The following is a 25733-nucleotide window of genomic DNA, read 5'->3' on the forward strand; positions in this document are numbered from 1 at the left end:
GGTTCACTAATGTCCTTCAAGAAATCTGCTCTCCGTATGTGGCCTGGCCTACACGTGACTCCAGATCCACAGCAATGTTGTGGTTGATTTGTAAGTGCCTTCTGAAATAGCCTCACAAGACACGCAGTTTAAGGGCCATTGAAATGAGCAGTAAATGATGGCCCAGCCAGTGACACCCACCTCCCATGAATGAATAATTTTTAGGAAGACTCATTGTTCAATCTGAAGATGAGTAAGAAACTGTCTCTTTGATTGGATTGGATTTATTGTCACGTGTACCGAGGTACAGTGAAAAGTATTGTTCTGCGTACAGTCCAGACAGATCGTTCCATACATGAAAAAACAAAGTGCGGATCTTGGCAGTTTGTTCAGTTCACAAAAGAATTTAATGGCTTTGTAGACGTAGATTAATATTTTAATATTGTACAAAACATATCTACATGTAATGTATGCTCATGTAGACAAACACAAACGATACTGTAACTGAATTTGAGGAAATGACAGAGATTTAACTGAACCACATTTTTGAAAAATTCGGCCTTAATGACAGAGAAGCAGGAAAAGCCACTCAGAGAGATGAGGAAATCCAGGCTCAGTACGGATTTGCTGTCACCCCTCCTTTCTTATATGTGAACGCTATTTAGGCTGCAGAATGTTTCACACCAAAACACAGAGGGGTCAAATATAAGCAACACATAATTCTCAATTCACTTCCATTTAACTATATTTGACTTTGTTCAAAAGCTGACTGTGGTCAAACTGAACAAAGATTCATGGGATTTCTGTTACCCAGTGAAACGCTTTCTTTTCTTGATCAGTCATGTTTGCAATTCAATGGTGTATATTTCAGAGTTATTCAGGGTGAAGACTCGGGCTATTCAATTCAAAATGAAGTCATATATAACAAATAAATATACTGATGTTCAACATTGAATAATAAAACAAAATATTGAGTAAAATTGGGGGAAATTTTCTGTAGGAAGATAAGAATGATGCATTAATGATTGAACAGAGAGCATTATTCCGTTAGATGGTTACTGAACAAATGCTAAAGTTCAATATCAGTTTTATATCTTACGGTCTTACAAGTTGAGACATCTGTTTTAAAGAAATAGTTGTCTTCATGTAATCAGTGACACGGCCTCTCAGCTGAACCATTAGAACATGGAACATACAGTGCAGAAGGAGGCCATTCGACCCATCGAGTCTGCACCAACCCACTTAAGCCCTCACTTCCACCCTATCCCATAACCCAATAACCCCTCACCTTTGTGGACATTAAGGGCAATTTAGCATGGCCAATCCACCTAACCTGCACATCTTTGGACTGTGGGAGAAAACCGGAGCACTGGGAGGATACCCACGCAGAAACGGGGAAAACGTGCATACTCCGCACAAACAGTGACTCAACAGGGAATCGAACCTGGGACCCTGGCGCTGTGAAGCCACAGTGCTAGCCACATGTGCTGCCCATTGAAAGTTGCAGCAAGACTGTGCAGTTGAATGTTGCACAGGTCCATTGGGTCCTGTGCTGCCAGCTCTTTAGAGTACGGGTTATCACAGTCACCTAACACGTGAAAGGTCCCCGGTTTGAAACTGGCAGAAGCATTAAATGCTTCTCATTTAGTCTGAGGAAAAATTTCCACAACATCCGTTTGTCCCTGAATATTACCTGAATCTTGTATGTGAGAGGAATAGGAGGTTTGGTCTTACATCAGCCACAAAAATTGATTCAGCAAAATCTGAAGTGGAAATAGGGTCAGATTTAGACTATTGTGGGTGGGTGGTGAATGGGACAGGGGGCAAGGGGTTCGTGGAGATGTGGGGCTGGATAGAGGGCCAGCGATAGGTGGAGAATGACTAAAATGACTTGGACAGAAAGAAAAAGGGAATGTAAATGGGGGTTATAAAGGCTAAGAACAGTACTGATAGAGGCACGTTAAGAGATTAGAACCTGAACGGCAGAATAAAAGTAAGCAGTGAGTGAAAGGAAGACTAGGAACAGGGAGCAGATTGTCCAAGTGGGGGGGGGGGAAAACAGATCGATGGAAGAAATGAAAATAAGTTGCTGGAAATAAACATGTGGGGAAGGTAGAGGAGAGTAATAAATGACATGGCGTCTCAGCCTAACCATCAGAAGCTGCAGCAAGACACTGTCTACATTAAACTGCATTTATTTCAATGCAAGGGGCCTGACGGGCAAAGCGGATGAACTCAGGGCATGGACGGGCACATGGGACTGGGATATTATAGCTATGACTGAAACATGGCTAAGGGAGGGGCAGGACTGGCAGCTCAATGTTCCAGGGTACAGATGCTATAGAAAGGATAGAACAGGAGGTAAGAGAGGAGGGGGAGTGGCGTTTTTGATTAGGGAGAACATCACAGCAGTACTTAGAGGGGATATATCCGAGGGTTCGCCCACTGAGTCTATATGGGTGGAACTGAAAAATAAGAAGGGAGAGATCACCTTGGTAGGACTGTACTACAGGCCCCCAAATAGTCAGCGGGAAATTGAGGAGCAAATATGTAAGGAGATTACAGATAGCTGCAAGAATAATAGGGTGGTAGTAGTAGGGGACTTTAACTTTCCCAACATTGACTGGGACAGCCATAGCATTAGGGGTTTGGATGGAGGGAAATTTGTTGAGTGTATTCAGGAGGAATTTCTCATTCAGTATGTGGATGGACCGACTAGAGAGGGGGCAAAACTTGACCTCGTCTTGGGAAATAAGGAAGGGCAAGTGATAGACGTGCTAGTGAGGGATCACTTTGGGACAAGTGACCATAATTCCATTAGTTTTAAGATAGCTATGGAGAATGATAGGTCTGGCCCAAGAGTTAAAATTCTTAATTGGGGCAAGGCCAATTTTGATGGTATCAGACAGGAACTTGCAGAGGTAGATTGGGGGAGACTATTGGCAGACAAAGGGACGGCTGGTAAATGGGAGGCTTTTAAAAATGTGTTAACCAGGGTGCAGGGTAAGCACATTCCCTTTAGAGTGAAGGGCAAGGCTGGTAGAAGTAGGGAACCCTGGATGACTCGAGATATTGAGACTCTGGTCAAAAAGAAGAAGGAGGCATATGACGTACATAAGCAACTGGGATCAAGTAGATCCCTTGAAGAGTATAGAGATTGTCGAAATAGAGTTAAGAGGGAAATCAGGAGGGCAAAAAGGGGACATGAAATTGCTTTGGCAAATAATGCAAGGGTGAATCCAAAGAGATTCTACAGATACATAAAGGGGAAAAGAGTAACTAGGGACAGAGTAGGGCCTCTTAAGGATCAACAAGGGCATCTATGTGCAGAGCCACAAGAGTTGGGTGAGATCCTGAATGAATATTTCTCATCGGTATTCACGGTGGAGAAAGGCATGGATGTTAGGAAACTAAGGGAAATAAATAGTGATGTCTTGAGAAGTGTGCATATTACAGAGGAGGAGGTGCTGGAAGTCTTAAAGCGCATCAAGGTAGATAAATCCCCGGGACCTGATGAAATGTATCCCAGGATGTTGTGGGAGGCTAGGGAGGAAATTGCGGGTCCCCTAACCGAGATATTTGAATCATCGGCAGCCACAGGTGAGGTGCCTGAAGATTGGAGAGTGGCGAATGTTGTGCCCTTGTTTAAGAAGGGCAGCAGGGAAAAGCCTGGGAACTACAGACCGGTGAGCCTAACGTCTGTAGTAGGTAAGTTGCTGGAAGGTATTCTGAGAGACAGGATCTACAAGCATTTAGAGAGGCAAGGACTGATTCGGGGGCAGTCAGCATGGCTTTGTGCGTGGAAAATCATGTCTCACAAATTTGATTGAGTTTTTTGAGGGAGTGACCAAGAAGGTAGATGAGGGCAGTGCAGTAGACGTTGTCTACATGGACTTTAGCAAAGCCTTTGACAAGGTACCGCATGGTAGGTTGTTGCAGAAGGTTAAAGCTCACGGGATCCAGGGTGAGGTTGCCAATTGGATTCAAAATTGGCTGGACGACAGAAGGCAGAGGGTGGTTGTAGAGGGTTGTTTTTCAAACTGGAGGCCTGTGACCAGTGGTGTGCCTCAGGGATCGGTGCTGGGTCCACTGTTATTTGTGATTTATATTAATGATTTGGATGAGAATTTAGGAGGCATGGTTAGTAAGTTTGCAGATGACACCAAGATTGGTGGCACAGTGGATAGTGTAGAAGGTTATCTAGGATTGCAACGGGATCTTGATCAATTAGGCCAGTGGGCCGACGAATGGCAGATGGAGTTTAATTTAGATAAATGTGAGGTGATGCATTTTGGCAGATCGAATCAGGCCAGGACCTACTCAGTTAATGGTATGGCGTTGGGGAGAGTTATAGAACAAAGAGATCTAGGAGTACAGGTTCATAGCTCCTTGAAGGTGGAGTCGCAGGTGGACAGGGTGGTGAAGAAGGCATTCGGCATGCTTGGTTTCATTGGTCAGAACATTGAATATAGGAGTTGGGACGTCTTGTTGAAGTTGTACAAGACATTGGTACGGCCACACTTGGAATACTGTGTGCAGTTCTGGTCACCCTATTATAGAAAGGATATTATTAAACTAGAAAGAGTGCAGAAAAGATTTACTAGGATGTTGCCGGGACTTGATGGTTTGAGTTATAAGGAGAGGCTGGATAGACTGGGACTTTTTTCCCTGGAGCGTAGGAGGCTTAGGGGTGATCTTATAGAGGTCTATAAAATAATGAGGGGCATAGATAAGGTAGATAGTCAACATCTTTTCCCAAAGGTAGGGGAGTCTAAAACTAGAGGGCATAGGTTTAAGGTGAGAGGGGAGAGATTCAGAAGGGCCCAGAGGGGCAATTTCTTCACTCAGAGGGTAGTGAGTGTCTGGAATGGGCTGCCAGAGGTAGTAGTAGAGGCGGGTACAATTGTGTCTTTCAAAAAGCATTTAGATGGTTACATGGGTAAGATGGGTATAGAGGGTTATGGGCCAAGTGCGGGCAACTGGGACTAGCTTAATGGTAAAAACTGGGCGGCATGGACTGGTTGGGCCGAAGGGCCTGTTTCCATGCTGTAAACTTCTATGATTCTATGATTCTATAGTTGAACATAGCACAGGCCCATTGGCTGCTCCGCTGCTGCCTGTTTCTGTAGTGTAGTGGTTATCATGTTCATCTAACTCGCGAAAGGTCCTCCATTCAAAACTGGGCAGGAACATTGAATACTTCTCGCTTAGTTTAAGGGAAGTTTGGAGAACATGCGTTTGTTTCTGCATGCCATCTGAATCCCATGTATTAGATATATATTTGGCCTCCTCGGCCTCAAACTTCATTCAGAGAAGTCGGAGGTAGTGAGTATTGAAGAAGCAAAGATCAGAAAAAGATGATCCCATTTTGACAGTTCGGATATTCTCAGTTTGTTCAATCCACTACAAAATTTAATGGATTTATGGATGTAGATTAACATTTTTAAACATATGAAACATATCTAATGGTAATGTGTGCTCACACAGACAGAGACAAATGATACTCTAACTGAATTAGAGGAAATAGCAGAGATTTAACTAAAACACCTTTGAAAATCGGGCTTTGTGGTAGAGAAACAGGAAAAGCCACTCAGGGAGATGAGGAAATCCAGGCTCAGTGCGTGTTTGCTGTCACCCCTCCTTTCTTATACATGAACGGGATTTAGGCTGCGGAATGTTTCATACCCAGAACAAAGAGGGTCAAATATAATGAACATATCATTCTTAAATCTCCTACCTGTGAAGATATTTGATTGTGTTTAAAAACTGACGTGGCCAATCTCAAATGAACTCAACAGAACTTATATTACCCAGTGACTCGATTTATTTTCTTTGTCAGTCATGTTTGCAATTCAAGGTTGTATATTTCAGAGAGTCTCAATTTCAGATGAGGACATAAATATCAAATAATATCAAGTTTTGAGTAATGCAACAAATACTGAGTAAAATAGTTTGATGTTTTTTGAAGGAACGTAAGAATTATATTATTACTGAATGAGAGGAAATATTTGCTGGACGGACATTTCTACATTTCATAATTCATTTGAAATCTAATAAAGTAAACTAATTCAGCAAAGTGATCTCTAGAGGGCTTTGTTAAGCTTCACAAATCCTTTCCTTCTCTAATAGACAGACTCTGTAAGCAGGATGTAGATCAAATGTAATTAGATTCTGTTATCAACTCAGAAATAATGACAAGATACTTCAGCAGAAAAATTCAATATGAAACCAATTGCATGGTTACATAATGTTTATATCGTAAACTACACCATCTTCAGGTCCAAATCTTCTGATCATTGGACCAGGGGAACGTTCTCGTTAAATCAAACTGAGCAAGGATTCTGCAGAAACTCCTTTTTCAAAAGCAAATTGGAAAAATATTTGGAATAGAGAAACTTCAAGATCACAGAGAGGACATTGAGACTAATCGATTTGCTCTTTTTCAATCTATATTTTTATTCGACTTTTATCATTTTTACAGATAACACACCAGATTTTCAAAACACCAGTCCAATGGGCTCATTGCCAATCAGCTGTTTTTTCAGTGTACTGGTTATCACGTTCCTCTCACACACCAAATGTCCCTTATTATTATTATTCGAAACATTGTTGACGTTACTCATCTAAATTTGCAGATAAGTTGTATCATTGTTATTTATTGTTCAATAGTTAAACAAATGCATTACCTTACACCCGCAAAGTTCCAAATGATACCCTGCAAAATACTGTGATGGAGAATGGCAGGAATTGCAGTCAGAGTTGACACGTGTTAGTTGTGAATGGTTTTCTAATGTGCTGTGGAATTTTATGATTCTAATGTCAGATCAATTTCTCCGCCAATAGCCTAATTTTCAGTCAAATTGTACTCACACAATAGGAGGTTCGTCAGTGCAATAAGGACGCACTGTTTACTATTCTCGGTCAGTGCACTAAGCGCTGTTCCCTGGTTCTGTAGTGCAGTGATTATCATGTTTGCTTAAAGGCCCTCGGTTTAAACCCGCACAGAAACATTATCAAACCCCATTCATTTCCGTGTGTGGAAAAGTTACATGATTGACATTTTCATTATTCATTTACACCCACCCTGAATTGCCCTTAAATTGAGTTGCTGGGTTGATCTGCCGTGTGGAACCCCGATCCCCAGAGCTTCAGCCTGGTTCTCTGCTTTACTAGTCTTGATGTGGATATGCCGGCATTGGACTGGGGTGGGCACAGTAAGAAGTCTTACAACACCAGGTTAAAGTCCAACAGGGTTGCGTCAAATCACTAGCTTTCGGAGCGCAGCTCCTTCCTCAGGTGAATGAAGAGGCGGGTTCCACAACCACATATATAGACAGCACGGTAGCATTGTGGATAGCACAATTGCTTCACAGCTCCAGGGTCCCAGGTTTGATTCCGGCTTGGGTCACTGTCTGTGTGGAGTCTGCACATCCTCCCCGTGTGTGCGTGGGTTTCCTCCGGGTGCTCCGGTTTCCTCGCACAGTCCAGTGCATGTTAGGTGGATTGGCCATGATAAATTGCCCTTAGTGTCCAAAATTGCCCTTAGTGTTGGGTGGGGTTACTGGGTTATGGGGATAGGGTGGAGGTGTTGACCTTGGGTCGGGTGCTCTTTCCAAGAGCCGGTGCAGACTCGATGGGCCAAATGGCCTCCTTCTGCACTGCAAATTCTATGACTGCTATGAAATTCAATGATGCAAGATGATACTTTGAATGAGAGTCTTTGCAGGTAATTAAGTGTTTACAGGTCCAGACAGTGCAACTGAAGAGAGGGATAATCACAGGTTAAAGAGGTGTGAACTGTCTCAAGCCAGCGCAGTTGATAGGATTTCGCAACCCCAGGCCAGATTTGGGGGGGGGGGGTGAATGTGATGCAACATGAATCCAAGATCCCGGTTGAGGCTGTACCCATGCATGTGGAACTTGGCTATCAGTTTCTGCTTGGCGATACTGCGTTGCCGCACGTCCTGAAGGCTGCCTACCTAAGCCCACACCTCCACCCTATCCCATAACCCAGTAACCCCACTTAACCTTTTTGGACACTGAGGCAATTTAGCATGGCCAATCCACCTAACCTGCACATCTTTGGACTCATGTCTGTGCTATCAGTAAGACTGCCCGTTTCCACCTACGTTACATTATCCGGCCTCTCTCCTGTGTCTGTGCGGCTGGGGCTGAAACCTCGGTCATGCCTTCGTCACCTCCCAATTCGACAATTCCATTACACACCTGGCTGCTCTCCCACATTCTACCTCTGTAAACCTAAAGCCATCCAAATGTCTGCTACCCATGTCTTAATACACAGCAAATTCCTTTCCCCTATGATCCCTGTGCTCCGAGACTTGCATTCACTCCCATTCAATTCTCACCCTTGTTTTCAAATCCCTCCATGGCCTCATCTCTCCCTGTGTCTGTCATCTCCTCCAGCCCCACAACCCCCTGGGATATCTGCACAGCTCTGATCCTGGACTCTTGTACACCCCCGAATCTAATTACTCCACCATGAATCTGACTGCGATTCCTGGCGGACTTCCCTCCCTAAACCTCCCCGACTCCACCTCACTCACCTCCTTTCAGACTCTCTTTAAAACTCACCTCTTGGACCAAGTTTTTGGTCACCTGCCCTAAATCTCCTTTTGTTTCTGGGTGTCTCACTTTGTTTTATAATGTTCCTGTGAAGTTGACTGGGATGATTTATGATGTTAAAGGTGTTATATACATAGAAGTTGTTGTTGTTGACTGTAACCCTGACCTCCTGTTTTACATCCCATAGGTTTCACAACAAACTCTATCTCTGATTTATTTTCCTCTGCGGGTTTGCAGCTTCTCTAAAGACGGCGGCCGTTAACTCAGGCCTGTCACCGGGAGCAGGCCGCAGCTGTCTCGCCGCTCGATGCAAACCCGGGCCCGGAAACTTCTTATTGGGGTTTGGAGCCTCCACCGGGTTTCAGTGAAACCTCCCGGCCGAGTCCAGCATCGGCACTGCGCATGCTCCAGCTCACAATGCACAGGGAGTGATTGACGGCAGTTCTGGACCAATAGGAAGACAGGGTCGTGCCTGGAGGACCGAGAGGAGCGACTGGTCCTCCACCCAATCGGAGAGAATGAGGGGCGGGGCTGGTCCCGGTGTCTCCCATGTGAGCGGGAGCATGCGCAGTGCCGGTGACAGTTCAGGATTCAGGCGGTCGGGTGGAATTCTTGAGCCGGTTAGATCACGCTCAGTGAGTCATGAGGGAGGGATAGAGCCGGTGGATGGGTCGGGAGGCTTCATAAACACTCCGTGTCGGCCCAAGCCCAGAATATGAAGCTCGGATGCGGCATTTGAACCGGCGAAAGCTGCTCGGGCTTTTTCCCGAGACAGGCCCGAGTGGACGAAGTGTGCGGCGGGGCGCATGCTAGTGAGCGAAAGCCCGGGATTTGCCCCACCTCCCATTCACTCTGATTGGTTGGAGGACTAGCCCCTTTCCGTCGGTCCTCTAGCTCCGCCCCCTCTCACTATTGCTCCGAACGCGCCGTCAATCAGTCCCCGGGCATTGTGACCTGGAGCAAACCCTTCACAATTATGATGTGGAGATGCCGGCGTTGGACTGGGGTGAGCTCAGTAAGAAGTCTGACAACACCAGGTTAAAGTATAACAGGTTTGTGCTTTCAGAGCGTAGCTCCTTCTGGAGCAGGGCAGCACAGTTGCGTCACAGCTCCAGGGTCCCAGGTTCGATTCCTGGCTTGGGTCACTGTCTGTGCAGAGTCTGCACGTTCTCCCTGTGTCTGCGTGGGTTTCCTCCGGGTGCTCCGGTTTCCTCCCACAGTCCAAAGATGTGCGGGTTAGGTGGATTGTCCATGCTAAATTGCCCTTAGTGTCCAGAAAGTTTAAATAGGGGTTACAGGGATAGGGTAGAGACGTGGGCTTGAGTAGGGTGCTCTTTGTAAGGGCCGGTGGAGTCTCGATGGGCCGAAAGGCCTCCTCCTGCACTGTAAATTCTATGATTGTCAGCTCCCTGGTTTGCAGCTGCAGGGCATCTCCCTCCCGGGAACAGGCCCAGGTTAATGGGCACCATCCTGCTTCAGACACTGGAGGATGGTTCACATCAGAGGATGGGGTATGGGGACAATAAATAAGAGCTTACACTTTGCACTCAAATCAATGAGGACTCTGATCTCTGGGAAGGAAGTAAACCCTGGCAGGTGGAAGGGGAGGATTCACAAACACCCGCTGGAGGCCCCAAACCCACAATAAGACCCATTGTTTTTCATAGAATTTACAGTGCAGAAGGAGGCCATTCGGCCCATCGAGACTGCACCGGCTCTTGGAAAGAGCACCCTACCCAAGGTCAACACCTCCACCCTATCCCCATAACCCAGTAACCCCACCCAACACTAAGGGCAATTTTGGACACTAAGGGCAATTTATCATGGCCAATCCACCTAACCTGCACATCTTTGGACTGTGGGAGGAAACCGGAGCACCCGGAGGAAACCCACGCACACACGGGGAGGATGTGCAGACTCCGCACAGACAGTGACCCAAGCCGGAATCGAACCTGGGACCCTGGAGCTGTGAAGCAATTGTGCTATCCACAAGGCTACCGTGCTGCCTTTTTATTGTCAGTTTTTATTGTCAGTCTGCAGACAGGGGCTGGTGAATTGAACCCAGACAGAGGAGAGGGAGGGAGAAAGCTGGGAGTGGAGGAATGAAATGGTGCAGATGGGTTTGGATTTCAGCCCAGGGAGGAGGAAGAGTGTGTGGGACAGGGATTTTCAGCTTTGGGGAACAAGAGGGGGACAATTGTTCCAGAGAAACTAGAATTGTCTGTTTAGAATTTCTATCCAGGACTGACAGTGATGACTTTTGTAAACTCCTTTCACAGGGGGTTAGAAGGAGAGAATTTACACTCAACAAACTCAATCCAACAGAAAGGTTTATCTCTTTGTGATTTCTGTCCTGCATTGACAGTGATGACTTCTGTAAAATGACAGATTTTAGCTCTCAGAAAGGAATAAATGGAGTGGGCATTTATTCTATCGTAAACAAGGAATAAACATTGAGTCATAAATACAAGACAGCTACAAATAAATCAAAGGGGGCAATACTGACAAATTTATTCATCACAGGTTTAGAATGTGTTATTCATTACATAGAAATGAGTTGAGGAAACTGCTGAGATGTTTTCAAAAGGAAACTGGACAAGCACATGAGAGAAAATGGAATCGAAAATCAGCTGAAAGGCTGAGAATTGATAGGTGTGACAGTCGAGGATGAGTGCCGAGTATGGACAGCAGCAGAATCTGTGACAAAATGGCCTGTTTGTGTCTTATATATTCACAGTATTTCAATATAATCTCCTTTTACAGAATATTTGCAGATGCAAACATCATGTTGAGATCTGACAGAGTCACTTGATTCATCAGGACCGGCCTTTCAACGTGGAAGGAGAAATGTTTGTCTGTTTTGTCTTTGGGAAAACATTCAAAAATCACTGTGATTGGAAAAGCACCGAGACACAGACATCGAAGTAATTTTCCACAGTTAGCTGGACTGAGCTTTAACCAATCACACAGCATGAAATTAAATTGCAACATTTACATCAGGGAGACACCGTACTCAGGCTTCAACTGATGATCCAAGTTGAAGAGACATAAGGACATTCGCACCAAAGGAATCAAGAAGCAGCAATTGGACATTCAGCCTCGTGAGCCTGTTCCACCATTTAATAACATCACGGCTGATCTGGTAGTGACTTCAAATCTGCATCCCACCGTCACCTGATAACCTGTCAATAACCATGGAGAAACCATGGAAATGTAGGGACTGTGGGATAGGATGTAATTACCCGTCTGAATTGGAAACTCATCGACGTATTCACACTGGGGAAAGGCCATTCACCTGCTTTGTGTGTGAGAAGGGATTCACGAAGCTATCCAACCTCATCACACACCAGCATGTTCATACTGACCTGAGACTGTTTAAATGTGCTGACTGTGAGAAGAGCTTTAAAAGCAGAAATGATTTACTGATACATCAACGCACTCACACTGGGGAGAGGCCATTCACCTGCTCCGTGTGTGGGAAGGGATTCACTCAGTCATCACACCTCCTGAAACACCAACTTGTTCACAGTGATCAGAGACCTTTTAAATGTGCTGACTGTGAGAAGAGCTTTAAAAGCAGAATTAATTTACTGATACATCAACGCACTCACACTGGGGAGAGGCCGTTCATCTGCTCCGTGTGTGGGAAGGGATTCACTCAGTCATCACAACTCCTGACACACCAACTTGTTCACACTAATCAGAGACCTTTTAAATGTGCTGACTGTGCGAAGAACTTTAAAAGCAGAAAGGATTTACTGATACATCAACGCACTCACACTGGGGAGAGGCCGTTCACCTGCACTGTGTGTGGGAAAGGATTCACTTGTTCCTCCCACTTTCTGAAACACCAACTTGTTCACACTGATCAGAGACCATTTATATGTGCCGACTGTGAAAAAAGCTTTAAAAGCAGAATGGATTTACTGATACATCAACGCACTCACACCGGTGAAAGGCCATTCACGTGTCTGGAATGTGGGAAGGGATTTAATGCTTTATCAAATCTCCAGACTCACCATCAGGTTCATTCTAATCAGCGACCTTTTAAATGTGCTGACTGTGAGAAGAGCTTTAAAAGCAGAAAGTATTTACTGATACATCAACGCACTCACACTGGGGAGAGGCCATTCACCTGCTCCGTGTGTGGGAAGGGATTCACTCAGTCATCTCATCTCATGACACATCAACTTGTTCATACTGATCAGAGACCGTTTAAATGTTCTGACTGTGAGAAGAGCTTTAAAAGTAAAAGCTGTTTACTGATACATCAACGCACTCACACTGGGGAGAGGCCATTCTCCTGCTCCCTATGTGGGAAGGGATTTACTCGTTCATCCCAGATTCTGAGACACCAGCGAGTTCACACTGGGCAGAGACCGTACACTTGCCCCGTATGTGAGAAGAAGTTCACTCAGTCATCCCACCTGACTAGACACCAACTTGTTCACACTGGTCAGAAACTTTTTAAATGTTCTGACTGTGAAAAAATATTTAAAAGTAAACCAAATCTGCAGAGACACCAGCGAGTTCACACGGAAACAGAATCATAGCATTTACAGTGCAGGAGGGCATTTGGCCCATCGAGTGCACCGGCCCTTGGACTTAAGCACCCGACTTAAGCCCATACCTCCAACCTAACCCATAACCCCACCTCACCTTTTTGGACATTTAAGGGCAATTTAGCATGGCCAATCCACCTAATCTACACATTTTTGGACTGTGGAAACCGGAGCACAGAGGAAACCCACGCAGACACTGGGACAACATGCAGACTCCGCACAGACAGTGACCCAAGCTGGGAATCAAACCTGGGACCGTGGAGCTGTGAAGCAGCAGTGCTAACCACTGTGCTACCGTGTGGCCCACATGTGGGAGTCGTACTGGGGAGAGGCTGTTTAACTGTTCCGTGTGTGGGAGGAGATTCACTCAGTCAAACAACCTGCACAGGCATCAGCAAGTTCACAGACAACAGCAGGGTTTGGATTCAGCTGTTGTTGCTGCTGTTAGTCACATCTGGGACTCAATGATGCCTGGACGTCTGTTTCCTGGGGGGCTCTACAGTTTTCCGGTCTATATCAATGATTTAGACTTAAATGTATGCACCAGGATTATACAAACGTTGCTCATATGTTTTAGTGAATGAGGGAGAAAGCCATGGACTGGGTCAGATGGACAGAAAAGTGCTAAATGGAATTCAATCTGGAGCAGTGGGAGATAATGAATTTGGATGGGTAAACAATGCAAGGGAATGACCAATAAATAGGATGATGCTGAGAAGTATTGGGAAACAGAGAGACCTTGGACTGCATATCCACAGACCGCTGAAGGTGGCTGGACAGGTAGATCAGGTGGTCCAGAAGGCATTTGGGACACTTTCCTTGTTTCAGGACCAGAATATAGAGCAGGGAGATTATGTTCAAACTTCATTAAAAACTCGTCAGTGCACAGCTAGAGGACTGAGCACAGGTCTGGTTACTGCAGGAATCAACTATAAATTAAAACCAAATTCATGAAATAGCTTAAAACTGAAATTAATTATGTAATTACGGTCAGTGTTCAATAAATCAAATCTAGGGATGAAGAGGAAGCTAAATAACAAGCGATTGAACAGTGACGCAATCTGAATTTTTCAGTGAATAAAAATCTGAGGCATTTAGATAATGGGAGAGGTCAGGAAAACACTTCAGTTAACTTCCTATAAAAATAAGGTGACTTCAGGATAATGGAAAACACTAATTGGTGAGTATCTGCTGAATCTTTATTTGTTTTATTCTGAAGTTTATTTACTCAAGTCAGTTAATAATGAAATAAATAAAGATATGACAGCACATCCCAGCCCTGTGGAATACACATCCAGTTCCATGTGGGAAAACCAGGACACTTCCATTATGCTGGAAACATCAGCTGGAGCAGCAGGAAGCAAAGGGGATTGGTCCAGAGGTATTTTTGTGACCAGAAGACTGTTTCCAGCGGAGTTCTGGATTGTTCAGGACAAGATTCCATGCTTTGTGTGTTATATATTAATGATTTAGACTTCAACAAAGGGTCATTGTTGAGACATTTGCTGTGTTGTGGTTAACAGTGAGGAATAAAGTTGTAGACTACAGGAAGATATCAGTAGACTGATCAGCTGGGCAGCAACGAAGCAAATGGAGATCAATCTGGAGGAGTGTGAGGTAATAAATACACTTGTGCTTCATGTATAAGAAACATAGATCCTTCTCTACTGTGGTATTCTGCAGTCTCTCTATTTAAATTAACTTCACTTTTTCCCCAAATTATACTTTGCCAAATATCTCCCACTGACGGAAGTATGATCTTTCTACAGGCTGTGTAACTGGGTGAAGCTCTTTTCACAGTCAGTTCACTGGAACACTCTTACTTGGGTGTGTGTGTATCGGCACTTTTCCAGTCACAATAATATTTGAAATCTTTTCCCATGGGCAGAATAGACTTAACATTACTCCTTCCACATTCAACGTCTGTAACATTCTGATCCTAATGAATCGAATAACTGTTAGCCATAAAGGCGGCACGGTAGCACAGTGGGTAACACTGTTGCTTCACCGTGCCAGGGTCCCGTGTTTGATTCCCACTTGGGTCACCGTCTGTGTGGAGTCTGCATGTTCTCCCTGTGTCTGCATAGGTTTCCTCCGGGCGCTCCGGTTTCCTCCCACAAGTCCCAAAATACGTGCTTGTTAGGTTAATTGACATTCTGAATTCTCCCTCTGTGTACCCGGAAAGGCACCGGGTGAGTGTGGTGACGAGGAGCTTTTCACAGTAACTTCATTGCAGTGTTAATGTAAGCCTACTTGTGGCACTAATAAAGATTATTAACTCATTGACCCATCTCCACCATTCCTTTCCTCCACTCCCAGTTTTCTCCCATCCTCTACTCTGGTTTGGATCAATTCTAACCTCTGTACAGAGTGAAGTTAACGACTCAATCATTTTCTCCCCTAGTCACTGAAGCCCCACCCACTTCCTGTTCCCTCACCATGATGGCCGTACATGAGCTCTGCTACTCCTCAGGGAGTCACCATGATGTGGAGATGCCGGTGTTGGACTGGGGTGAGCACAGTAAGAAGTCTCACAACACCAGGTTAAAGTATAACAGGTTTGTTTCGAATCACTAGCTTTTGGAGCACTGCTCCTTCCTCAGGTGAACGAAGAGGTAGGTTCCAGAAACATATATAGAGACAAAGTCAAAGATGCAGGACGATACTTTGAATACTTTGTCTATATATATGTTTCTGGAACCTACCTCTTCGTTCACCTGAGGAAGGTGCAGTGCTCCGAAAGTTAGTGATTCGAAACAAACCTGTTGGGCTTTAACCTGGTGTTGTAAGACTTCTTACTGTACTTCCTGAATCAAGATGGCAGTCATTAGCCTGTGACTGTTCCCAGGAAAAAGCCCCAGACCAGCCGATTTGGGACCAGCAGGTTTTTATTCTCACCTTGTGGCCATCAGCAGGTTTTATTTGGAGACCCAATTCCCTGCGGATCTGTCACCCTCACAATGTGTGATTGACGGCAGCTCCCGACCAATAGGAAGAGGGGGCGGGTCTGGAGCACCGACCGGGAGCGGCTGGTCCTCCAACCAATCGGAGTGAATGAGGGGCGGGGCCCACTGTAATTGAAGCATGCGCAGTGTGGGTAATGGCGTCGGGGAGCGGCTTATTCAGCTCCGAAATTGGTAAGTACGGAGGGAGCGAGGAATCGCGTGAATCTACGGAAACGCTGCGTGAATCTGTTGTGTAAGCCACAAATCTCCGAAAAGAGCTTACTGGACCACCCAGTTTGCAGCGAGCGGGGCTGCAGGCCCAGGTTATCGGCCTCCATCTTTAATAGATGTCATGTGCATCAGGGCGCATGCGTGATCGCCATCTTTGTAGCGGGCAAATGTCCAGTGACTGGGTGGAGCATTTTCATAAAAATAAACCAAAGCAGAAGAAAAATCGTACAACATTGTAGATAACCAATACCAACTCCCCTCTGCTCCCCACTAGGAGGAGCTTGTTACCCATTGATCAGACTGGAGACAACTTGTCCATCAAACTGCATTAGCCTTTGAATCCCAATGTCTTACCGATGCAGCGCAGTGGCAGAGAAGAAAAAAACGGGGTGGCACAGTGGATGTCACTACTGCTCACAGTGCTAGAACCCGGGTTCAAATCCGACCTTGGGTGACTGCGTGGAGTTTGCACGTTCTCCCCATGTCTGCGTGGGTTTCCTCAGAGTGCTCTGATTTCCTCCCACAGTCCCTTTCACTTTCTCTCTACTCCAATAGAGGTGAACCAGTTGGGTTTCTATGCCAATCCAGCAGTTCTCATGGTTACATTTTCCTGTTTCCCACAAATTACCAGATTGATTCAGATCAATTTCACAACCTGCCTTTGTGTTTTTGTGGGTTCTCTCTCACTCCCTTTTTTCTGTTTTAAATCCATTTCACAGGGTATTACAAGAGGAGGCTTTGCAATTGGGGAACTGACATCGAACATGATATCAGAATCTGATGGAGCCAGCCAATTTATTGTAACCTGAACATCATTGGATTTTGAACATGAATGGAAAAAGCAACGATCACAGTGGGGGGAAATTGTACCATGTGTCCTGTGTGTGGACAAGATTTCAGCCAATCATCTGGATTTTCGGAACATAATTGCAGTCGTGACGGAGATGCCATGGAAATGTGGGGACTGTGAGAAGGGATTCAATTACCCATGCCAGTTGGAAACTCATCAACGCAGTCACACTGGGGAGAGGCCATTCACTGCTCCCAGTGTGGGAAAGGATTTGCTCACATATTCACTCTGCTGAGACACCAGCAAATTCACACTCAGGAGAGGCCATACACGTGCTCTGTGTGTGGGTTGGGATTCAATTGGTGAACTAACCTAGCATTACATCAGCGGGTTCACACTGGGGAGAAGCCGTTCACCTGCTCCCAGTGTGGGAAGAGATTTGCTCACTCATATACCCTGCGGACACACGAGAAGAGTTCACACTGGGGAGAGGCCATTCATCTGCTCCCAGTGTGGGAAGGGATTCACTCACTCAGCCAATCTGCTGAGACACCAGCGAGTTCACACTGGGGAGAGGCCATTCACCTGCTCCCAGTGTGGGAAGGGTTTCATAGAATTTACAGTGCAGAAGGAGGCCATTCGGCCCAGCGAGTGTGCACCGGCTCTTGGAAAGAGCACCCGACCCAAGGTCAACACCTCCACCCTATCCCCATAACCCAGTAACCCCACCCAACACTCAGGGCAATTTTGGACACTAAGGGCAATTTATCATGGCCAATCCACCTAACCTGCACATCTTTGGACTGTGGGAGAAAACCGGAGCACCCAGAGGAAACACACGCACACACGGGGAGGATGTGCAGACTCCGCACAGGCAGTGACCCAAGCCGGAATCGAACCTGGGACCCTGGAGCTGTGAAGCAATTGTGCTATCCACAATGCTACCGTGCTGCTCAATCATCCCACCTACTTGATTGTTTCACACAATCATCCCACCTACTTGCACATCGATACATTCTCACTGGGGAGAGGCCATTCACCTACTCCATGTGTGGGAAGGATTCAGTCAGTCCTCCAACCTGCTGAAACACCAATAAATTCACAAGTAACTGTTGTAATTGGATTATGCTGTTAATCATATTCAGGATTGAACCATGTTCATTTGAGTCTGTTTCTGCTGAATTGAAAAATAACTCCAGCTCAGTTATAGGTGTTAATGTAGTTGGTCTTGGAAAGAGAGGATTTGCAGTTAGGAAACACAAACTAAACATCGCATCAGCATCTAACACTCACCAAATCTATCGTAAACTGAATATCATCGGATTTTGAACTTGGAAGGAAAAAGCACCGTTCACAGTGGGGAGAAACCGTACACGTGTTCTGTGTGTGGACGAAGCTTCAGTCGGTCATCTGGCCTTTCGAAACATAAATGCAGTCACACTAGGGAGAACCCATGGGAATGTGGGGACTGTGGGAAGGCGGGGACTGTGGGAAGGCATTTGATTAGCCATTCCAGCCGGTAGTTCATCAGTGCACTCATGCTGGGAGATGCTTTTCACGTGCTCTGAGTATGGAAAGGGATTCACACACTCATACCACTTGTAAACACACCAACATGTTCACATGGGGGAGAGGCTGTTCATCTTCTCCCTATGTAGGATGGGATTTGCTCATTCCTCCAATCTGCTGAGACACCACTGAGTTCACACTGGGGGAGACCATTTAAATGCCCAGACTGTGAAGAGTGTTATAAAGATTCTGGGGAACTGATGTCCCATTAACATATTCACACTGAAGAGAGAGACCATTCAGATGCTCTCACTGTATCACAGAATTTACAGTTCAGAAGTAAGCCATTTGGCCCATTGAGTCGGCACCCGACTTAAGCCTATACCTCCACCCTAATCCCGTAAACCAGTAACCCCACCTAAACCTTTTAGACAGTAAGGGCAATTCAAAATGGCCAATCCACCTAACCTGCACATCTTTGGACTATGGGAGGAAACCGGAGCACCCGGAGGAAACACACGCAAATACAGGGAGAATGTGCCGACTCCGTACAGACAGTGACCCAAGCCGAAAATCGAACCTGGGACCCTGGAGCTGTGAAGCAACAGTGCTGACCACTGTGCTACCGTGCCGCCCAATCGGCAGCTTACCATTCAAAGAACAGGGTTCAGACAATCGTCTCACCTCACTGTACAGCAGCGTCTTCACACAGGGGAGAGGCCATTCACCTGCTCCCAGTATGGGAGGGGATTCACTCAGATTCCAACCTACTGATGCACCAGCAAGTTCACAAGTAACTTCACTGATTGGATTGTTTTGGGCATCACAGCCTGGACTGAACCATAGGCATTGGGGTCTGTTTCTCCCACAAGTCCCGAAGGACGTGCTTGTTACACGAATTGGACATTCTGAATTCTCGCTCAGTGTAGCTGAACAGGCACCGGAATGTGGCGACTAGGAGATTTTCACAGTAACTTCATTGCAGTGTTAATATAAGCCTACTTGTGACAAGAACAAAGATTATTATTATTATGATGATGATGTTCTTAAACTCCAACCCTATTGTAAGAAATTTAATTCTGAATAAAATTCAAGTCAAATCAGTTTGTGTTAATCATAGTTAATCAATGGGCGGCTCATTAGCACAGAGTTAGCACTGTGGCTTCACAGCGCCAGGGATTCGGGTTTAATTCCTGGCTTGGGTCACTGTGCGGAGTCTGCACGATCTCTCCGTACCTTTGTGGGTTTGCTCCAGGTGCTCCAGTTTCCTCCCACAAGTCCCGAAAGACGTGCTTGTTAGGTGAATTGGACATTCTGAATTCTCCCTCAGTGTACCAAAACAGGCGCCGGAGTGCGGCGACTAGGTGCTTTTCACAGTAACTTCATTGCAGTGTTAATGTAAGCCTATTTGTGACAATAATAAAGATTATCATTATTATGACTGTGGAATTAATTGGAGGAATCTTCTAAAGAGCCAGCACTGGTACAATGGGCCAAATAGTTTTCATCTGTGCTGTATCGTTCCATAGAATAATTAATATTCAATGGGAACAGCAGTAAGCCATTCAGCCTTTCAAGCATGCTCCTCCATTTACTAAAAAAATGTCTGATCCAACGCTAAGTCCACTTTCCTGCCTTCTCTCCATAACCCTGATTTCCATAAATTATTAAAAACCTATTGATCTCAGCCCTGAAAATGTTCAAGGACGAGGCCTCCAAAGCTTCCTGGCAGCACGGTAGCACAAGTGTTTAGCACTGTGGCTTCACAGCGCCATGGTCCCAGGTTCGATTCCCTGCTGGGTCACTGTCTGTGCGGAGTCTGCACGTTCTCCCCGTGCCTGCGTGGGTTTCCTCCGGGTGCTCCGTTTTCCTCCCACAGTCCAAAGACGTGCAGGTTAGGTGGATTGGCCATGATAAATTGCCCTTTGTGACCTAAAAAGGTTAGGAGTTATTGGGTTACGGGGATGGGTGGAAGTGAGGGCTTAAGTGGGTCAGTGCAGACTCAATGGGCTGAATGGCCTCCTTCTGCACTGTATGTTCTCTGTTCTCTCACATAATTCTTTGGGAGACAAAATTCTTCCTCAAATCCTCTTATTCTGCAACTATGTCCTCTGGTCCTACATTCTACCATCAGTGGAAACATCCATCCAATATTTACCCTGTCTAACCCTCTAAAAATCTTATATGTTTCAATCATATCACCTCTCGTACTTATGCACTCCTAGGAGTACAGACCCAACTTGTTTAATCTTTCCTCATGGAAATTTCTCCATGTCCGGGATCATTGCAGTGAATCTCCTCTGTACTGCCTCCAATTATATTATATCTTTCCTTAAATGAGGGGACCAAATCTCTCTTGACATAAGCACCAGCATCACATTTGCCTTCCCTATTAGCTTCTGTTCCTGTCTGCTAGCTTTCTGAGCTTCATGAGCAAGAACCCCAAGTCCCTTTGGGCTACAGCTTTCTGCAGTCTCACCATTTAAACAAGAACCCGCCTTCTCATTCATTCTTCCAAAATGAACAATCTCACATTTTCCCTCATTGAATTGCAGTTCAGCATCAGTAAATAGAGAAGGAGAGGAACCAGTGACTGTGGGATTGACGCACAGACTTAGCACCCTGAGAGGAGTCAGGGAAAAGTTGGAAAAATGTCAAAAAACTAATCATGGACTGACAGGAAAATAAAGGTTTTTTAGTAATGGCATACAACAGCGCAGATATTCACAAGAATGTATGTGTTGTATTTATTAATTTCTTTGAATTGCGTAACAAAATTGGTTTCCTTCTGTTTGGATGCTTCAATGGCGTTGCTGTTACCCAGCATTCCCTGCGGGTGTGAATGTGCCCTATTCACACTGCGGGAGGTCAGTGCGCAGGCGCAGTGCTGAACTCCGCGGAACATGCGCAGTGTCACCTTGCCCAGAGGCGGGTGAGTACGGGAGAGGTTTTTTTATAAATGTTTTTATTAAAGCTTTTTCCAACCAACGTTTTTACATAACAAAAATAAACGAGAATTATTAAACAAACAAGGTGGGTGTTGTCTTTATACAAAGCAAAATTCACATTATATCCACAATTCCCCCCCACCTGAGTCCCCCTGCCCCCCGCCCCCCCCCCCCGGATGCAGCTGCTGCTGACACTGCTCCCCTAGAAAGTCAAGGAAAGGTTGCCACCGCCGAGAGAACCCCATCAAAGACCCTCTCAAGGCGAACTTTATTCGCTCCAGGCTGAGGAACCCCGCCATATTGCTAACCCTGGTCTCCACACTCGGGGGTTTTGAGTGCCTGCACATTAGCAAGATCCATCTCCGGGCTACCAGGGAGGCAAAGGCTAATACCTCAGCCTCTTTCGCCTCCTGCACTCCCGGATCCTCTGACACCCCAAATATCGCTATTGTTGGGCTCACCTTCACCCGAGTGTCCTAGATCCTGGACATCGCCCTCGCAAAGCCCTGCCAGAATTCTTTAAGCGCCGGGCATGCCCAAAACATATGGGCATGGTTCGCCGGACTCCCTGCACATCTTGCGCTCCTGTCCTCCACCCCAAAGAACTTACTTATTCTCGCCATCGTCATGTGAGCCCGATACACCACCTTAAAATGAATTAAGCTGAGCCTGGCACATAATGAGGAGGAATTTACCCTGCCCAGGGCATCAGCCCACAGGCCCTCATCCAGATCCATTCCCAGCTCCTCCTCCCACTTGCCCTTCAACTCCTCCACTGAGGCATCCTCAGCCTCCTGCAGCTCCTGATATATGTCCGACACCTTCCCCTCCCCTACCCAGATGCCAGACACAACCCTGTCCTGTATCCTACGCGGGGGCAGCAGCGGAAATGTCCCCACCTGCTTTTTAAGAAAGTCCCGAACCTGGAGGTACCTGAACGCATTCCCCAGGGGCAGGCCGAACCTCTCCTCCAGCGCCTGCACACTGGGGAAAGTCCTGTCTATAAACATGTCCCCCATTCTCCTAATGCCTGCCCTATACCAGTCTTGGAACCCCCCATCTATCCTACCCGGAGCAAATCTGTGGTTATTCCGTATCAGGCTCCACACTGAGGCCCCCTCCTCCTGCCTGTGCCTCCTTCACTGTCCCCAAATCCTCAGTGCCGCCGTCACCACCGGACTTGTGGTGTATCACGCCGGTGAGAATGGCAGCGGCACCATGACTAGTGCCCCTCGGCTGGTGCCTCTGCATGACGCCGTCTCCAGCTGCCCCCTCCTCCATCATCAACTTTCTAATCATGGCCACATTGGCCGCCCAATAATCGCTGTAGAAGTTCGGCTGAGCCAGTCCTCCCCCTCCCCCTCCCCACGAATGCCCTTTTAACTCGCAGGGTTTTATTCGCCCACACAAATCCCATAACAATCCTATTCACCTGCTTAAAAAAGGACTTGGGGATGAAACTGGGGAGGCATTGAAAAACGAACAGGAACCTGGGGAGACCCGTCATCTTACGGGAGAGGTTTTTGTTAATGGGAGAGAGTGGGCGGGGCGGAGGGAGGAATGGAGCCGGGAGGTGAGGGTGGGTAGGGAGCGGAGGCTTCAGAAACACCTGGTGTAGGCCCCAAGACCAAATATGACCCCGCAAGTCCGGAGTTTGTAGATCGGAGGGTTTTTCCTGAGAATAGGCCAGGTTTGAAGACCATCTTGTTTCAGCAGGAGCAGTGCGCATGCGGGACTATTTGTTTTACGTAATGGAGTGGGCGGGGCTTCAGGGTCCCAGTGACCAGAAGAGAAAAGTTTTGACTCGTTGATCTAAATCTGCTAATGGATGAGAAATGCCTCAATGAGTAAATAACGGCTGATTATAGGAGGGTAACTGAGGTGGCGGAATGGATGTGGAGGCTCCATAAACACCCTGTGGAGATGGCAGAATAAGAATCTAATGTTTAATCCAGGCGGGGCAACATCCGGGAGGCTGCACATGACATCAGGGGGGAGTGGGAGGAGGAGAAAATGTTGTGAATTTCTCTTCTAGACTGACAGGAATGGATTCTGGAAACTCTTTTTACTGGAGGTTAGAAGGGGAGGATTTACACACAGCAAACTCAAATCAAGAGAAATGTTTTTCTCTTCTGAATTTTTAATCCTGGACTGACAGTGATGACTTTTTACAGGACATTAGGAAAGCAGAATTTTAAGGTGAATAACTCACCCAAGATTCACTTCAAAACCTGAGAGAAACTCAGTTTATTAGTACCTGAATGTAAGTGTTTCTGTTTTATTTGGGTTCAAGATTTAAACATCTGTGTAGCTGGAAATAGGGTGGAGCAAGATTTGCAAACAAGGATGTAGCTTAACCGGGGCCCAATGTAGATCAGTGAGCACAGGGGTGATGAGTGAGTGAGTGGGATTCAGTTCAGGGGGCATGGCAGCAGAAATTTGTAAGAACTCAAGTTTGGCAGGTTCCCTACCCTGAACAACATCATTGAACCAGTTTGTTTTTTACAACATTCAGCAGTTTTTATGGTCACTTTTTCCTTGTGCCGGTCCCACACATCACCAGATTCAGTTGGCTCAGTTTCACAACCTGCCTTTGTCTCTTTGTAGGTTTGCACTTACACCTTTTTCTGGTTTTAATCAATTTCACAGAGTATGAGAAAGGGACAAATTTGCAGTTGGGAAACTCGAACTAGGTATCATATCAGGATCTGATTGAGTCGCCCAATTTATCGTAACCTGAATATCTTTGGATTTTGAATATGGAAGGAGAAAGCACCATTCGCAGTTGGGAGAAACTAAACACGTGCTCTGCGTGTGGACGAGACTTCAGCCAATCATCTGACCTCTTGAACCACAAGTGCAGACACAACGGGGAGAAAGCATGGACATGTGGGGACTGTGAGAAGGGATTCAATTATCCAGTTGAGCTGGAAACTCATCGGCGCAGTCACACTGGGGAGAGACCGTTCACCTGCTCCACGTGTGGGAAGGGATTCACTCTGTCTTGCAACCTGTTGGCTCACCAGCGTGTTCACTCTGAAGAGAGACCTTTTAAATACCCAGACTGTGGGAATTGCTATAAAAGTTCTGGCAAACTGTTGCGCCACCAACATATTCACAGTGGCGAGAGACCTCAGGTGCTCTGACTGTGGGACTGGGTTCAGGCAATTATCTGATCTCACTGTACACCAGCGAATTCACACTGGAGAGAAGCCGTTTACCTGCAAAAAGTGTGAGAAGGGATTCAGTTGGTCGTCACGCCTGCTGACACACCAGCGAATTCACACTGGAGAGAGACCATTCTCCTGCACTGTTTGTGGGAAGGGATTCACTAATTCTTCCGCCCTGCTGAAACACCAGCAAGTTCACACTGGGGAAAGACCGTTCACCTGTTCTGTGTGTGGGAAGGGATTCACTGGGTCAACCGACCTGCTGGAACACCAGCGTATTCACAGCGGGGAGAGACCATTTGGCTGCTCCACGTGTGGGAAGAGATTCACTCAGTCATCAACCCTGCTGACACACCAGCGAGTTCACACTGGGGAGAAGCCATTCAACTGCTCCAGATGTCACAAGAGATTTGCTCACTCATCTACCCTGCTGAGACACCAGCGAGCTCACAAGTAACTACTTTGATAGAACTTTGCTGTTTATCCATTTGGGTGTGTTTCTAAAGAAAAGCAAGTCCAGCCCCGTTATAGGATTAATATTCCGGATTAAAGTCAAATCAGTTAGATGTTTTTAATATCTCCAACACAAGTTAGTTCCTTTTGAAGGGATCTCCCTCTCTTCTGTATCCCCTATCCTCACCTCCAAAAAGAGGAGCTTGAAGTTCTTTGAGGATATAATAAGCAGGGTGGATAAAGGGAACCAGTAGATGTGGTTTGCCCAAGACCGTAAGAAACGACAGAGAGTTGTGAACACCGCCCAATCCATCACGCGAACCCGCCTTCCATCTATTGACTCTATCTACACCTCCTGCTGCATTGAGAAAGCAGACAGCATAATCAAAGACCCCTCCCATCTGTGTTTTTCTTTCGTCCATCGGGCAGGAGACACAAAAGTCTGAGTAAAAGCACTAACAGGTTCAAAAACAGCTTCTTCCCCGCTGTTACGACTACTGAATGACCCTCTTATGGACTGAACTGATCTCTTCACAAATCTTCTCATCCGATGCCTGTGCTTA

The 25733-nt window shown here is 46.2% G+C and overlaps 1 protein-coding gene and 1 long non-coding RNA gene across 3 annotated transcripts; both read left to right on the forward strand.

Annotated features, from left to right (window-relative positions):
• Positions 1-9152: 9152 nt before the first annotated feature.
• On the forward strand, positions 9153-13374 carry LOC140418255 (uncharacterized). 2 transcript variants are annotated; one of them, XM_072501700.1, is made up of 2 exons: positions 9153-9614; positions 11326-13374. In XM_072501700.1, exon 2 carries the CDS (start codon positions 11757-11759, stop codon positions 13113-13115), a length of 1359 nt encoding a protein of 452 aa, XP_072357801.1. In that variant the 5' UTR covers positions 9153-9614; positions 11326-11756; the 3' UTR covers positions 13116-13374. The 2 variants fall into 2 exon arrangements, with proteins under 2 accessions (XP_072357801.1, XP_072357802.1); XM_072501701.1 differs by having other exon boundaries at positions 9153-9568.
• Positions 13375-16200: 2826 nt separating this feature from the next.
• On the forward strand, positions 16201-19702 carry LOC140418275 (uncharacterized). The gene is made up of 2 exons (XR_011944909.1): positions 16201-16261; positions 17020-19702. It is a non-coding gene; the product is annotated as an uncharacterized lncRNA (long non-coding RNA).
• The last annotated feature ends 6031 nt before the right edge of the window (positions 19703-25733 follow it).

The sequence above is a fragment of the Scyliorhinus torazame genome, chromosome 5 (genome assembly GCF_047496885.1).
Source record: "Scyliorhinus torazame isolate Kashiwa2021f chromosome 5, sScyTor2.1, whole genome shotgun sequence".
Classification (NCBI taxonomy): Eukaryota; Metazoa; Chordata; class Chondrichthyes; order Carcharhiniformes; family Scyliorhinidae; genus Scyliorhinus; species Scyliorhinus torazame.